This window comes from Phycodurus eques, chromosome 6, assembly GCF_024500275.1.
Source record: "Phycodurus eques isolate BA_2022a chromosome 6, UOR_Pequ_1.1, whole genome shotgun sequence".
Classification (NCBI taxonomy): Eukaryota; Metazoa; Chordata; class Actinopteri; order Syngnathiformes; family Syngnathidae; genus Phycodurus; species Phycodurus eques.
The window spans coordinates 1340684-1357676 of record NC_084530.1 but is presented as its reverse complement, the minus strand read 5'-3'; the positions used below and the strand labels follow the sequence as shown (position 1 = coordinate 1357676).

General features: G+C 45.9%; 1 protein-coding gene across 1 annotated transcript in view; it reads left to right on the top strand.

Moving 5' to 3' along the window:
• LOC133403686 (CD209 antigen-like protein E) overlaps positions 1–16003 on the top strand; it is a 34643-nt gene extending 18640 nt beyond the window's left edge. The window contains exons 4-5 of the mRNA XM_061678816.1: positions 2113–2216; positions 15699–16003. Of these exons, the coding sequence (XP_061534800.1) occupies positions 2113–2216; positions 15699–15840 (246 nt within the window). The 3' untranslated portion in view covers positions 15841–16003. The remainder of the gene's footprint in view (positions 1–2112; positions 2217–15698) is intronic.
• The last annotated feature ends 990 nt before the right edge of the window (positions 16004–16993 follow it).

Here is a 16993-nt window from a genome sequence, read left to right as displayed (position 1 = left end):
TGTTGTTGAATGTGCGAAATTATTTTGTTGGTACACACACATCTTCACAGAAACTGATATAGGATGTGACAGTGTCCGTATATTCATCCAGGCTGCCAGCTGAATTTTTAAAGACACTCCAGTCTGTACTGGAGGTACTCTTATATATTCTTAAATTTGAACAATTCGGGATTATTTTAAAAGAAGAGCTGGCTAAGAATGTCTTGGAGGTGAAAAGAGTATAAGATCGAGTGATGAGGCTGAAACTTGAAATTGAGGGTGTTATGTATAATGTGATTAGCGGCTATGCACCACAGGTAGGATTTCACCTCGTGGTGAAAGAGAAATTCTGGAAGGAGCTAGATGATGTAGTTCTGAGCATCCCAGACAGAGAGAGAGAGTCGTAATTGGTGTAGATTGTAATGGACATGTTGGTGAAGGTAATAGGGGTGATGAAGAAGTGATGGGTAAGTACGGTATCCAGGAAAGGAACTTGGAGGGACAGATGGTGGTAGACTTTGCAAAAAGGATGCAAATGGCTGGAGTGAACACTTTTTTTCCAGAAGAGGCACGAACATAGGTTGACCTACAAGAGCAGAGGTAGAAGCACGCAGGTGGATTACATCTTGTACGGACGATGTAATCTGAAGGAGGTTACCAACTGTAAAGTAGTGGTAGGGGAGAGTGTGGCTCGACAGCATTGGATGGTGGTGTGTAAAATGACTCTGGTGGTGGGGAGGAAAATTAGGAAGACAAAGGCAGAGAAGAGAACCATGTGGCGGAAGCTGAGACAGGACGAGTGCTGTGCAGTTTTTCGGGAAGAGGTGAGACAGGCTCTTGGTGGACAGGAGGAGCTTCCAGAAGACTGGACCACTGCAGCCAAGGTGATCAGAGAAGCAGGCAGAGTACTTCGTGTATCTTCTGGCAGGAAAGGAGAGAAGGAGACGTGGTGGTGGAACCTCACAGTACAGGAAATCATACAAGGAAAAAGGTTAGCTCAGAAGAAGTGGGACACTGAGAGGACCGAGGAGAGGAGAAAGGAATACATTGAGAGGTGACACAGGGCAAAGGTAGAGGTGGCAAAGGCCAAACAAGAGGCATATGATGACATGCATGGCAGGTTGGACACTAAAGAAGGAGTAAAGGATCTATACATGTTGGCCAGACCAAGGGATATAGATGGGAAGGATGTGCAGCAGGTTAGGGTGATTCAGGATAGAGATGGAAATATGTTGACTGGTGCCAGCAGTGTGCTAGCAGTGTGCTAGCTAGATGGAAAGAATACTTCGAGGAGTTGATGAATGAGGAAAATGAGAGAGAAGGGAGAGTAGAAGAGGCAAGTGGTGGACCGGGAAGTGGCAATGATTAGTAAGGGGGAATTTAGAAAGGCGGCGGCACGGTGTACGACTGGTTAGAGCATCAGCCTCACAGTTCTGAGGACCCAGGTTCAATCCCCGCGGGGCCCCGCCTGTTTGGAGTTTGCATGTTCTCCCGTGCCTGCGTGGGTTTTCTCCGGGCACTCCGGTTTCCTCCCACATCCCAAAAACATAATTACTACATTTGAGAAAATATTCACATTTATTGAAATTTGCAACCCCTCTCCAACCATTAGCAAGCATCAAATTAGCTTGTAGCCTACATCTCACTAAAGAAGTGACTTTCAGCTTTTTCTTATCAGGGGGTCGACGCCACAGCGAGTCACTCGTATGATTTGTTTGTCTTATGTAACCCAACCATTTTTATCGGGGCTTTAATAAACCTAGGTCCCAATTAACTTCACAAACTAAAGCCTCCAGCATGCCCGCAACCCTCGTGAGGATAAGCGGAAGGGAAGATGAATGAATGAATGATTCAGTACACTCAAAAGAACTGCCATGCCCATCACTACTCTCAGCTTTGTGCACATCACGTCACGCGTCTCACAGCACTTCGGGTTCTACAGTGCTTGTCAAAATAAAAGCATGAGTTTCAAAATAAGAGTGGGCTATACGTATGACACCCCTGACTTAGACGACACATTAATTGAGCATGTTTTCATCCTTTTACGTGCTATACATTTGCTGCCTTTACGTGCGGTAGTGGCACATCTTTTCACCACACGAATCAGGTTAATGTACTCTGTGTTTGTGACAGGCTTTCCTCACTGGGTTCACCAAGGCAACATGGATTGGAATGTCTGACAGAGACCACGAGGGAATTTGGATCTGGGTGAATGGAACACCGGTTAAGAAAAACAGGTGCAACTTAAATAAAAAATAATAATCAATTTTTTTTACTATTTATCCAAGGGTTAATTCACTCAAAGAACGAGGCAATGGAATAAGGAGGCAGCTTACTCCTGTCATGCCCAACAGTTAATGGCTACTCAACTACATAATGAAGAGGGAGGGCCGCAGTTTTAAAAAATGCACAGTGGAACAAAAAGTACATGAAGTTATTAATTTCTGCATTAATTGGTAATAAAATCTTCTTCTCCAACCCCAATTCCAAGGAGGTTGGGACGTTGTGTTAAACAAATAAAAACCGAATTCAATGATTTGCAAATCATGTTCAACCTGTATTTAACTGAATACACTACAAAGACAATATATTTAATGTTCAGACTCATAAACTTTATTGTTTTTAGCAAATAATCATTAACTTAGAATTTTATGACTGCAACACGTTCCAAAAACGCTGGGAAAGGGTCATTTTTACATCACCTTTTCTTTTAACAACATTCAATAAACGTTTGGGAACTGAGGACACTAATTGTTGAAGCTTTGGAGGTGGAATTCTTTCCCATTCTTGCTTGATGTACAAGCTTCAGCTGTTCAACAGTCCGGGGTCTCCCTTGTCGTATTTTACGCTTCATAATGCACCACACATTTTCAATGGGAGACGGGTCTGGACTGCAAACAGTTACCGAAGTACAACCTTCGTGCATATCATGTTGTTAATGGCACCTTCTTACTTAAGGTCAGCCTATATCTGCATATAGGTGTCGGGGTCAGGGTTGACCTGTTTAGATGGATGTGTGTAGGTATGTCTATTGGGATGGCAGTGAGAGCAGTAATTAGGGGCAAGGGCGAAGCTAAAACTAAGGGTAAACATTAACTAGGTGTAGAGTTCTCAGTAAAAGTCACACACAAAAAAAACAAGAGGAGAAACTCAACATGGCTCTACGGAGGAGAAAGAAGAGGGAGAAAAAGGTAGCTCGCTTCAACTTGGGACATAGGGGGCACAGCGGTCAGGTGTAGAACCTGACACATCAATCCAGGAGAGGGAAGGTGTCAAGTAGAGGTTCTAATCTTGGAAAGAGGTGAATCCTAGTCGAGATTCACAAGTGGGTAGAGGGGTCGCGGGGGGGCAATTTAGGTCAAGGAGGACCTCCTCCCCTGTATGTATGGGGTTAGGTTCGGGTTCAGTCGTTCTTTTCCAACGGAAAATTTTGGGTTGCACATTTGAGCACTGGTTCAGAAGACCATGCAAGTGCTGAGTCTTTCGAGCAGGTAGGGGATGCCAAAAGTCACCCGAGCTCGGGTGTTCTGTCCTCAGTGCTAATAGCGCGTAAGGTGTTGTCAATGTGGGTGATGTCAATCGCCTGAGTTCCTTCAAACTGAATCTGTTTAAGCGTCTCAGGATCAACTTCCAATTTGTACTGTCCGAAAAAGGTAATGGATGTCTTTGGTGAGGATGCACATGTGCAAATTTGGCACCAGATACAGATCAAGATTACTATCGTGATAGGCGACTACTGCGGGAGTACTGATTCAGACGTAAGTGTTGCTTTGCCAGATGCCAACGTTAATTACGTCTTTTAGGCGTATGCAGCCCTATGGGGGGCACAAGTCAGTGCAAACTGTAGGTCGGTCCCAAGCCCGGATAAATGCAGAGGGTTGCGTCAGGAAGGGCATCCGGCTTAAAACTTTGCCAAACAAATATGAGCGTTCATCCAAAGAATTCCATACCGGATCGGTCGTGGCTCAGGTTTACAACGTCCGCCACCGGCGCCGTCAACCTGCTTGGCGCCGTTGGAAATTCAGCTACTGTGGGTCGAAGTCAAAGAAAAATAAGAGGTGGAAAGCGGGTTCTTCGGCAGAAAGAGAAGAGGAAAGCACGGAGCCTAGAACTGAATGTGGGGACTTTGAATGTTGGGACTATGACAGGAAAATCTCGGGAGTTGGTTGACATGATGATAAGGAGAAAGGTTGATATATTGTGTGTCCGAGACCAGGTGGCAAGGCTGTAAGGCTAGAAGTTTAGGGAAAGGGTTTAAATTATTTTACCATGGTGTAGATGGGAAGAGAAATGGAGTCAGGGTTATTTTAAAAGAAGATTTGGCTAAGAATGTCTTGGAGGTGAAAAGAGTATCAGATCGAGTGATGAGGCTGAAACTTGAAATTTGAGGGTGTTATGTGTAATGTGATTCGTGGCTATGCCCCATAGATAGGATGTGACCTAGAGGGGAAAGAGAAATTCTGGAAGGAGCTCGACAAAGTAGTTCTGAGCATCCCAGACAGAGAGAGAGTCGTAATTGGTGCAGATTGTAATGGACATGTTGGTGAAGGTAATAGGGGTGATGAAGAAGTGATGGGTAAGTACGGCATCCAGGAAAGGAACTTGGAGGGACAGATGATGGTCGACTTTGCAACAAGGATGCAAATGGCTGTAGTGAACACTTTTTTCCAGAAGAGGCACAAACATAGGGTGACCTACAAGAGAGGAGGTAGAAGCACGCAGGTGGATTACATCTTGTGCAGACGATGTACTCTGAAGGAGGTTACCAACTGTAAAGTAGTGGTAGAGGAGAGTGTGGCTAGAGAGCATAGGATGGTGGTATGTAATATGACTCTGGTGGTGGGGAGGAAGATTAGGAAGACAAAGGCAGAGAAGAGAACCATGTGGTGGAAGCTGAGACAGGACGAGTGCTGTGAAGCTTTTCGGGAAGAGGTGAGACAGGCTCTTGGTGGACAGGAGGAGCTTCCAGAAGACTGGACCACTGCAGCCAAGGTGATCATATAGGCAGACAGGAGAGAACTTGGTGTATCTTCTGGCAGGAAAGGAGAGAAGGAGACTTGGTGGTGGAACCTCACAGTACAGGAAATCATACAAGGAAAAAGGTTAGCTAATAAGAAGTGGGACACTGAGAGGACCGAGGTGGAGATGGAAATATGTTGACTGGTGCCAGCAGTGTGCTAGCAGTGTGCTAGCTAGATGGAAAGAATACTTCGAGGAGTTGATGAATGAGGAAAATGAGAGAGAAGGGAGAGTAGAAGAGGCAAGTGGTGGACCAGGAAGTGGCAATGATTAGGAAGGGGGAAGTTAGAAAGGCATTAAAGAGGATGAAAAATGGAAAGGCAGTTGGTCCTGATGACATTCCTGTGGAGGTCTGGAAGCATCTAGGAGAGGTGGCTGTGGAGTTTTTGACCAGCTTGTTCAATAGAATTCTAGTGCGTGAGAAGATGCCAGAGGAATGGAGGAAAAGTGTACTGGTGCCCATTTTTAAGAACAAAGGTGATGTGCAGAGCTGTGGGAACTATAGAGGAATAAAGTTGATGAGCCACACAATGAAGTTATGGGAAAGAGTAGTGGAGGCTAGACTCAGGACAGAAGTGAGTATTTGCGAGCAACAGTATGGTTTCATGCCTAGAAAGAGTACTACAGATGCATTATTTGCCTTGAGGATGTTGATGGAAAAGTACAGAGAAGGTCAGAAGGAGCTACATGGTGTCTTTGTAAGACGTCTGCATGCGGACGTCTGGAGTGGCAGAGAAGTATGTTAGAATAATACAGGACATGTACGAGGGCAGCAGAACAGCGGTGAGGTGTGCTGTAGGTGTGACAGACGAATTTAAGGTGGAGGTGGGACTGCATCAGGGATCAGGCCTGAGCCCCTTCCTTTTTGCAGTGGTGATGGATAGGCTGACAGATGAGGTTCGACTGGAATCCCCGTGGACCATGATGTTTCCAGATGACATTGTGATCTGCAGTGAAAGAAGGGAGCAGCTGGAGGAACAGTTAGAAAGATGGAGGCATGCACTGGAAAGAAGAGGAATGAAGATTAGCCGAAGTAAGACAGAATATATGTGCATGAATGAGAGGGCTGGTGGGGGAAGAATGAGGCTACAGGGAGAAGAGATAGCAAGGGAGGAGGACTTTAAATACTTGGGGTCAACCATCCAGAGCAATGGTGAGTGTGGTCAGGAAGTGAAGAAACGGGTCCAAGCAGGTTGGAACGGGTGGCGGAAGGTGTCAGGTGTGTTATTTGACAGAAGAGTCTCTGCTCGGATGAAGGGCAAAGTTTATAAAACAGTGGTGAGGCCAGCCATGATGTACGGATTAGAGACGGTGGCACTGAAGAGACAACAGGAAGCAGAGTTGGAGGTGACGGAAATTAAGATGTTGAGATTCGCTCTTGGAGTGACCAGGTTGGATAAAATTTTAAATGAGCTCATCAGAGGGACAGCCAAGGTTCGATGTTTTGGAGACAAAGTTAGAGAGAGCAGACTTCGATGGTTTGGGCACGTCCAGAGGAGAAATAGTGAATATATTGGTAGAAGGATGATGAAGATGGAGCTGCCAGGCAAGAGAGCTAGAGGAAGACCAAAGAGAAGGTTGATGGATGTCGTGAGGGAAGACATGATGGCAGTTGGTGTTCGAGATGAGGATGCAGGAGATAGGCTTACATGGAAAAGGATGACATGCTGTGGAGACCCCTAATGGGACAAGCCGAAAGGAAAAGAAGAAGAGAGTAATTGGAAGAGTAACAAGCAAGGCTACTTCTTAGAACTCAGGGTTGACATAGTGGAACCCCCGAGGGAAAAAGCCAAGTGGGCTTGGACAGGGCTGATGGGCTTGCTTGAGCTTTAGAAAGGATGCTTTCGACTAAGCTCAGGGGTACCAAGTATGGAGGAATTCTACCCATTGCTAGGTTGTCGATGGAGGAGGAGATTTCACGTAGCATGTCATTCATCAATGTGGTAACAATCCGTGTGTGAGCATAATCCGTTAGAAAAAACGGATTATGTTAACAGAGAGGCTATGATCTGCCTATTTGGGTTAAGGGTTGCACTGCAAGCAGCGAGAACTAAAATGGCTACTCTTAGCGTGTTGCTTAGCGACCAGGAAAATGGTTACTTCATTAGCCATGCGATGTTGTGTGCTGGGGATTTCGGACTGGACTTCCCGGGGTTGTGTCTCGACGGTACTAAGGCTACACACGTCACCGGTGGGGGCGCTGTGGGTACGTGTTCTTTCGATCGTTATTTTTGTGGTTCGCGGCAGAGCAGCGCGTTCGGTTTCACCGGTGTCTGGGTCGGGCATCTGCGTTGGCGGACTTGGTGTAGTCCTTGCCGTGGCAAGGATTCTGTCACGGAGGTTGGACCTGCTTGACCGGTCCGGTCTCAGTGCGTTGACCATCCTCCGTTTTGTGCATGGTGCACCGTGGGCGGAATCTTGTGTGAAACCACTCATCCTTTCGCACCATGAGGCCACGAATGGCTGTGAAGTGCACTTCACGGAGGCGCAACAACCAAAGCCCACAATAATGCAAATGAGCAGGTGCAAAGAGAAGGAGAAACCGTAGTCAAGCTTGTGCGGCGCGCAGGAAGGAAGACCTGAAGGCGCGCCCGTCAAGGCGAGCCACAAAAAGAGCAAACAAAAAGCAGGCAACTTTGCCATCACGAACAACGTGGAACAGAAGAGGAAGGCTGGGAACCAGCACAGAAGGAGACTTTCATCACCAGTGGTTGCTGCAGGTGAAACAGTAGAGGTCTCTGAGGTGTAAGGAGAGACAAAACCCACATGTCCTGTGCTGTTGAAGACATGCATGTGTGAAAGTCACGAAAGAAGTAAAATGACTTAGCGGCCATTGAGGGAGCGGGCCAACTATGTCGAGGTGTCACTATAAAGCTCAGTGTGATGGCTGAAAATGCAGTCCACGGTTTAGGGACAGAGCCCACAAACTGCATTTCCAAGGGCGCAACCTTACTATTTATTATGGGGTCGAGTGGGCTCAAAAAGCTGAGAGCAAGTCCCGTGTCACAAGAGCAACCCTTGGTGGACTTGTTTTGGTATCACAGGTGCAATCCCCCCCTTTTGTAAGATTGTCAACCGGTTGTATTGGATGGGTCGGAGCACGGCCCAGGTGCAAGTCTGTTCGGCTGCAGTCTAGTGAGTCTTTAGCGAATGACGCGGCGTGTTTGATTATGGGGATGTGACTGTCATTCCGTGTGTGGTTGTGAATCAGCAGCACGGTTGTTCGGGAAGCGTGGCTCGTCGGGGTCTAGTCGGAGGATTAGGGCGGCACGAGAGGGGTTTAGGGATTGGTCGTCACAAAGTGGTCCGCTAAGGTTATGGCGAGGTGAGGTCGTCGTAGAGTGGACTGGGGTTACAAGCAGCGCTTGGCAGTTCATTAGGGGAACAACGGAGGTTACCTGGTTGACCTGTTCGACTCAGTCTGGCCAAGCCATCATGATGGGTCTCGCTTTTTGTCTTTGGACAGGTTACGGAGCACCTCAAGTAATTCTTCTGCCACGGCACTAAATTCCCTTTGGGAGCTGTTGGTTCAGGAGCCCTTTTCCCGGTTGTCACTAGTCGTTTTAGGGTCTCGGTTGGACGAGTCAGATTTAGGCTGGTCGTTACGTGTACCTGGTTTCGACATGTAAGTTTGGCGCGAATTCGAGCTGCCGTCATTCCATGATTTTGATTTATCATTGGATTGGCGTCGTTGGTTACGAGGACCATTGTTGTACGCGGGCCGAGATTGTTTGTTTGGATTAAACGACTTCTTTTGATTGTCGGGTTTAACATCGCCAGAACGTTGTGTGTCAGTCACACACGTGTTGCACGCAGCGCCCTCTAATTCCATCTGCGGTGGTGCGTTTGAGAAGAAGACGCCTGAGTCTTGTGCTTTAGTGGGAGGATGCTTTTGTTTGGCAAAACCTTTCGCGGCCAGTTCACGCAGCCGGGCACTGGACAATGTCCTGGTGTTAGGATGTAGGTTTTCGACCAACAGTGTTTTGAACTTTTTGTCCTCTTCCATATTCGACTCATTTAAATTGCCAAAGTACGCTTTGCGTAACTGGCACTAATAAGCTTGGGGTGTGTCGAGTCTCCCCCGTTTATCTGTGAGGGCTCCAGATAAGCCGGTTGCCGGACAGCTGTCGAGCTAATTGTAGCTCACGCCTGACATGGGCTCACTCATTCTCTTGGTCCCGGGCTGTTGCTGGAGGCGGGACAGCTCCGTCTCCCGGATTACCATCTGTGTCTTGAGCCCGTAGGACTGTTCCATCTCTCGGGAGCGTTCCGCTTTGAGTGTTTTGGTGCGTTCGGTGAGCCGCTGGATGTCACTTGAAGCTTGCCGCAGCAGAATAGTTGCTCGCTGATGTTCGGCCCGTAATTCAAGCACTCGGTCATCAGACTGCCGGTCGGCTAATTCTACCAATTTAGCTTTTAAGTGGGCAATCTCGGCATAAGCGTTTTGGAGCTGCTTATGCTGACCTCCGGAAGATAATTCGTTCCAGGTAGGTGCTTGGTTTGGGTTATCCTCGTCATAGTTTAATCCGCCGCTGTCTTTAGACGGCAACTGTGCAGCCTCAGCTCCGAGCCTCCGCATCGTCAAATTGCATTTCAACGTCGAGGAGGCGGGCTTCAGCCAAGTTTAAGCGCGCGGTGGTGTCGTTTAATTGTGCAGTTCACTGCTGCGTGAGGGCTGGCAATTTAATTGGTGATTTCAAATAGTTGCGAAGGGCACTTGGTGGAGTGAAACGAATCAGCTTGTTGGCTTAATTTGAAACGTGTTTCAACAATTAATTTATTTCGTTTGAATAAATACATTAATTTTTGCTATAATTTTGGTTGACTTGGTTTGACGGTGTGTGATGGCTATCACTGCAAGTCAATTCAATTTAGGACTTCAACTGATTCACATAAGTTTTATTTAACGTTGGGTAAAAGTCAAATGTCGCGGCACAGTGACCGACTGGTTAGCACATCTGCCTCACAGCTCTGAGGACCCGGGTTCAAATCCCGGCCCCGCCTGTGTGGAGTTTGCATGTTCTCCCGTGCCTGCGTGGGTTTTCTCCGGGGACTCTGGTTTCCTTCCAGATCCCAAAAAGATGCATGGTAGGTTGACTGAAGTCTCTGAATTGCCCGTAAGTGTGAATGTGTGCACGAATGGTTATTTGTTTATAAGTGCCCTGCAATTGGCTGGCGACCAATTCAGGGTGTACCACGCGTCTCACCCCGAAGATAGCTGGGATAGCCTCCAGCACGCCCGCGAGCCTTGTGAGGATAAAGCGGTACGGAAAATGGATGGATGGATGGATAAAAGTCAAATGTACTTAAAAGTAGGCTTGTGAATTAATTAATTGCGTGTATGGCCTGTAATGGTGTGGGCTTTAGGCCGAGGCATAAGCCATAAAAAAACAAAAACAAGAAACGATTCCAAAAAAAATATGATTATAACAAACATTCAAATAAAATAAATAAATCCCCCCCAAATTATTTGTTTTTGAAAAAAAATTTGTTCAGAGAAATTTAAATAAAATCCAGTTTTTCTTTCAAAACATTTTTATTTAAAATGAAAACCCAAAGTGAATAAAAACAGACAAGCAATTAATTAATAACTCGATTTTGTAAAATAAATTAATTAACTGTGGTTACTGTAAGCGATTGTCAGTTTAAATTGTCAGAAAGTGTTGTGCACGGTTGCTGTCGGAAGGTGGCGCCGTTGCTGTATAGCCAATCCCGACGTCTTCCGGTGGTGAAACTCGTTAAGAGTCTCACGTTTTAAATCCCAGAACTGGTTAAAAAAATACCAGGCATAAAGCTTTAAAAGCACGATCGCGGCGCCGGCATTTCGAAAACGGAGGCTTTTTAACTTAAAAACGGTCTTTTCTAACCATCGGGGATTGAGGCAAACTCTCGGGGGGGGGGGGGGGGTTGGGTCGCACCAATATGTCGCGTATATGGGTTATATCAAAATGTAATTAATTTAGGAGGAAAGAATGAGTTGGAAGCGACCTCCTGCGTCACTTCGGGTTATCGTAATTTTAAATGACAGCGTTATAAATCAAGCTATTTTCTATATAAGAAGGGCACCGCAAACAAACAAAGTACAGATGAACATTGGCAAAGGAAACTGACTTGTGATGTGACATCCAAATATGCATTAATCAGTACTTGTAGTAGACCGCAATGTTCAAAACTTCTTTGGATGGGAAAAAAAAATCCCAAATAGTTTTATTTTTTTATTTTAATGGAATGACCATGGGCGTCAATTATCAGCAGACGTTCGCTATTCAGTCGGGCTGCACGATATAAAAAGTGACCAACAGAGGGACCTGTTGGGACTGGTGTGTTCAGGGACACTGTGTAAATGGGATCGAATATCTTGTAATACAGTACATAATTGTAAAGATAGATTACTCGGAAAATTATTTGTATCAGAATTATTTCTCTTATATTAGTTAAATGTTTAAACTTGTATTTCACACTTGTATTGTAAACTGTCATCCAGAGCAATACAGTTAAAACAAAACAAAAAAAACATTGCTGCCCTCTGCCGAGCTAAAGGCTGCCGCACACCTCGCGACAGCTTGCATCTAAATGCACAGAAGCTTTCCCTCAGATTGAAAATACGTTTCCAGGTTTGAATAGTGCCACCGTGCCAACTCAAGCCATATAAATAGTAGGGGTGTAACTAGGGTTGAGCATTGTTTGAATTTGGACGATTCCAGTTGCAATTCCGGTTCTTCCTTTCAATTCAGGTTCCAAACGATTCTCGATTCCGATTCTTTTAGGGGGCCGGGTCAATAAAGTTTGCATGGTTTAAATGAGGGATCAAACGAGAGTTGTTTTTTTTGGATTAAATCATCTGAACTTCTCTATACATTTTAATTCTATGAACATTTTACTGTTGATTAACTTAACTATGAATTTCTCACACATTTTAACCAGTATGTAATCGGTGGACGTGTAGAGAACTTTCATAACATCAATGAAGTCTTCTGCTCTCCCAAAATCCTCATCAGTCAACCGAGAAAGCCTGTATGAAAAACATTACAGAAAACAGAGGTTGGTGTTGGGAAAAAATCCTGAACAAAACCCCAAACAAACACTCCCTACATTTACTAGTCTACCATAATGGCAGTCATTTGTGACATTTTATGATATATAAACCATATATATCTTATCCATCTTGTCATGTCTTTCACAATGCACAATAGTTAAAGTGAATTTCATGTTTTTTACTGGGAAGTTCCTGCTTCTCTTTGCGAACCACCTTTGCCATCAAGCATCTCTTTAGCCACACAACAGTAGTTCGGATCTCGGCCACCCATCGAGTCACTGCACTAAGGGAGTATAGACTTTGTGCTGCTAGATTAAGTGTATGGGCAAAGCAGCACATTTTGACAAACTGCAGGTGCTTAATGGGCACATCCATATTGACAGCACTATCAACAGTGATGGCTACAATTTTGTCAGAAATGCAAAACAAAAACGTCACTGATTTCTTCTGCAACAACACAACCCGTTTGAGCTTAGTACACAGCTTTTGTTTTCAGCACCTTTTGCTGCATTTGGGTCTCCACTATATAGTGTGCTGTGACTGTAAGGTAATGGTCCTGTGTGACACTACTCCAGCCATCACATGTGAGAGCAACACAGCCGACATCAGTGAGTTCTGTAATTGAATTGGACTCCTCTATCTTGTACCAGGATGGTATAAGGATGCCAGGATTACTTTATTTCCCAATTAGTCCCTGGTAGGTGGTGTGTATTTGGGGTTGAGGCTTTTCACCATGTCCCTGTTAACATAAACAAGCTTCCAACCTTCCCTGTAACTCAGGGTTAATTATTAATTAGCTTAGCTCGATCATTATTGCTTTACTGACCTAAATGTTGGCGATTCCACATCTGAAATGGATGTAAACGTTTCACAATATACGGTATTTTGACAACGAGTCGCAGTTGTTGTGCAGCAAGACTAAGACAGCCTACTCATCGGCGTCCCCTGCGCACCCAACCACCATCACTGCCCTGCGAGTGGCCTGCACTTGCGGAGAGGTTTCTCGTACATCACAGACTCGTAGCTGAGCTCAAATAAACTGAGGAATGAGGTGGCTCGGGCATCTGTTTAGGATGCCTCCCGGACGGCTCCCTGGTGAGGTGTTCCGGGCGCGTGAGGTGTTCCGGGAGACCCCGGGGACGCCCCAGGACACGGTGGAGAGACTACATCTCTCAGCTTGCCTGGGAACGCCTCGTGATCCCCTCGGAAGAGCTGGAGGAAGTGGCTGGGGAGAGGGAAGTCTGGGCTTCCCTGCTGAAGCTACTGTCCCGCGACCCAACCTCGGATAAGGGAAGACAATGGATGGATGGATGACAGAATGAGTTCATGAAGTGATTCCATGTAGTCCGTTCACTCAAATGATTCGTTCATTCGTTTGAACGGTCGTGGACGACAACACGACTCGAGCCCCGTCTGTGCAAATATGGATAAAAGCATATTTGAATGTATTTTATTTTGAGTCCCATCCGTGTAATTGAAAAAGCTAACATAATTTCCCACGAATTAGAAAGTAAGACAAACAAACAACGAAACAAAAATAAAGTTAATACAATTATTTAATTGTTGCTGTTTTAGGTTCGGCTCCTTCGACAAAAAATTTTCTAAATGAAAATATGCAGCGCATTCTGCTTTGTGGTTTCGGTTCTTTTTTGCCTTTATAAGCAGTTTTGATTCAAATGTGACAAAAAAAAAAATCCCAAATAAAGTTATCTTGTAGGGTTAAACAAATTTAGGCTGTTTTAACTTTGGTCGTGTCATCGGACTAGCGGCCGCATGTCTTGGACACTCGGGTGAAGAGAGGGGCGGAGCTGTCAACTGATCACCACCTGGTGGTGAGTTTGCTCCGATGGTGGGGGAAGATGCCAGTCCGACGTGGCAGGCCCAAACGTATTGTGAGGGTCTGGTGGGAACATCTGGCAGAATCCCCTGTCAGGAGTTTCATCTCCCACCTCCGACAGAACTTTGCTCATGTTCCGGGGGAGGCGGGGGACATCGAGTCCGAGTGGACCATGTTCCGTCCCTCCATTCAATGACCGACCGGAGCTGTGGCCGTAAGGTGGTTGGTGCCTGTCGTGGCGGCAATCCCCAAACCCGTTGGTGGACACCAATGGTGAGGGATGCCGTCAAGCTGAAGAGGGTATGTTTCAACTACAGGAGGTACACACTCCTCAGCCTCCCTGGTAAGGTCTATTCAGGGGTGCTGGAGAGGAGGGTTCGTCGGGAAGTCAAATCTCAGATTCAGGAGGAGCAGTGTGGTTTTCGTCCTGGCCGTGGAAGACTGGACCAGCTCTACACCCTCGGCAGGGTCCTCGAGGGTGCATGGGAGTTCGCCCAACCAGTCTCCATGTGTTTTGTGGACTTGGGGAAGGCGTTCGACCGTGTCCCTCGGGGAGTCCTGTGGAGGGTGCTTCGGGAGTATGGGGTACCAAATCCCCCGATACGGGCTGTTCGGTCCCTGTACGACCAGAGTCAGAGTTTGGTCCGCATATCCGGCAGTAAGTCGGACTCGTTCCCTGTGAGGGTTGGACTCCGCCAAGGCTGCCCTTTGTCACCGATTCTGTTCATAAGTTTTATTGACAGAATTTCAAGGCGCAGCCGAGGCGTAGAAGGGGTCCGGTTTGGTGGCCTCGGTATTGCATCTCTGCTTTTTGCAGATGATGTGGTTCTGTTGGCTTCATCAAGCTGTGATCGCCTCCTCTCACTGGAGCAGTTCGCAGCCGAATGTGAAGCGGCTGGGATGAGAATCAGCATCTCCAAATCTGAGACCATGGTCCTCAGTCGGAAAAGGGTGGCGTGCCCTCTCCAGGTCAGGGATGAGATCCTGCCCCAAGTGGAGGAGTTGAAGTATCTTGGGGTCTTGTTCACAAGTGAGGGAAGAATGGAACGGGAGATTGACAGGCGGATCGGTGCAGCGTCTGCAGTGATGCGGACTTTGTATTGGTCTGTTGTGGTAAAGAAGGAGCTAAGCCGAAAGGCGAAGCTCTCGATTTACCGGTCCATCTACATTCCTACCCTCACCTATGGTCACGAGCTGTGGGTCGTGACTGAAAGAACAAAATCCGGGATACAAGCGGCCGAAATGAGTTTCCTCCGCAGGGTGTCAGCGCTCTCCTTTAGAGATAGGGTGAGAAGCTCAGTCATCCGGGAGGATCTCAGAGTAGAGTTGCTGCTCCTCCACTTCGAGAGGAGCCAGATGAGGTGGCTGGGGCATCTGATTGGGATGCCTCCCTGGTGAGGTGTTACGGGCATGTCCCACCATGAGGAGACCCCAGGGACGACCCAGGAGAGGCTGGAGAGACTAAATCTTTTGGCTGACCTGAAAACGTCTCAGGATCCCCCCGGAAGAGCTGGATGAAGTGGCTGGGGAGAGGGAAGTCTGGGCGTCCCTGATAAAGCTACTGCCCACGCGACCCGACCTCGAATAAGCGGTAGAAAATGGATGGATGGATAACTTCACACTTCAGTATTCTCTGTTGTGAATATGAATCCTTTCTCTTAGGACATCCAACGTCATGGGAGGCCTGACTTTGTAAGGGTAGAAGTACAACAACACATTCGTCAAACAATTGAGCCAAAGTATTGCAAAATATTGCAATGATGTATGTATTGACTGTTTTTTATTCTCAACTCCTCATGGCAATTTGTGTTTTTACTCTCCCTGTAGACTACGATGGGCCCCTGGACAGCCTGATGGGGCATTTGGAGGAGAATACTGTGGTGATCTACGTACAATGATGAATTTCATTGGTTTGAATGACTCTAACTGTAGTGTCAGATCCCAATGGATCTGTGAAAAAATACTGTGATGGAGATACTTTCCTCAGTTAATTTTATCCATTAGCTTTGCTCTCATTCCGAGATCCTAATGTAAGGTAATAAATACAACTTCAGACCTGCTGTTACACACTTCTGGGTAATTACGCAACAATGTCCATATAGATATGCGTGCTGTGATGAAACTACGAACGTCTCGGAACTGACAACAAAATGCTTGGACACTTGTGCCTCTATATGTTCCAGGGGCGGGGTGGCAATTTGGAAATTCGAGAAAACTCCCGAATGGCCAGTGCATAACAACCTGACCTGGCCCAGCATCTTTGTTTTTATTTTTATTTTTTATTCTTATTTTTTATTTTTATTTTTTTACAGGCCCTTTTTCCTATACAATTTCCAATACACACACCCATCCTTTAACAAAACAGACTACTATTCAACAAATACAGGACGACCTACACTAGCCTGTATAATGTCAACAAAGCCATGCACAACAAGCGCACGTTTATGATTTGTGTCTTTGTCAGACCGTTGCTGTTATGCGACCACCAATTTAAGCAGCAGATTTACAAGCCCTGAGCGTGCTGCATCCACAGCCATAGAGAGAGTATGGGAAAAGCAGCAACAGGCGCCATAGGCTGTGTGCGCACAAGTGTGCAACTAATGCCCTTGCCAGCGCCTTGGAACGGTCGGATTTTTAATACATTGACCGACACTCAGTGTTAGCATCAAATGCTAATCAAAGACAATTCAAAAAAAAAATTCAAAGTTCATAAAAATGTATAAGAATTGCTTCTTTCCTATCCCCATTATCTAGCTCCATCTGCACCAAACTTCTCAGAATTTTTTATATAAATTGGAAATATCTATCCTCATGTATAAATTCAAGAATAATGTATTAATTTTACATGTCAAAGCGCACAGACTTTTTATTATGTGATAAGCGTGACATGTATAGTATAGTTTATAATAATTGTGTGGTGTTATCCTTATTATATGACTATTATTATAATTATACAACATATTATGATTGTTTTTATGATTGAGAGTCAAGTGTACTTTCTAAATACTGCAAAATCATGAAATCAAGGATGTTGACTTTAATAGGTTCTGTAGCTTTATATTGAACATTTTAGAAACAGGGTGGCATGGTCGGCAACTGGTTAAAACATCTCCCTCACAGTT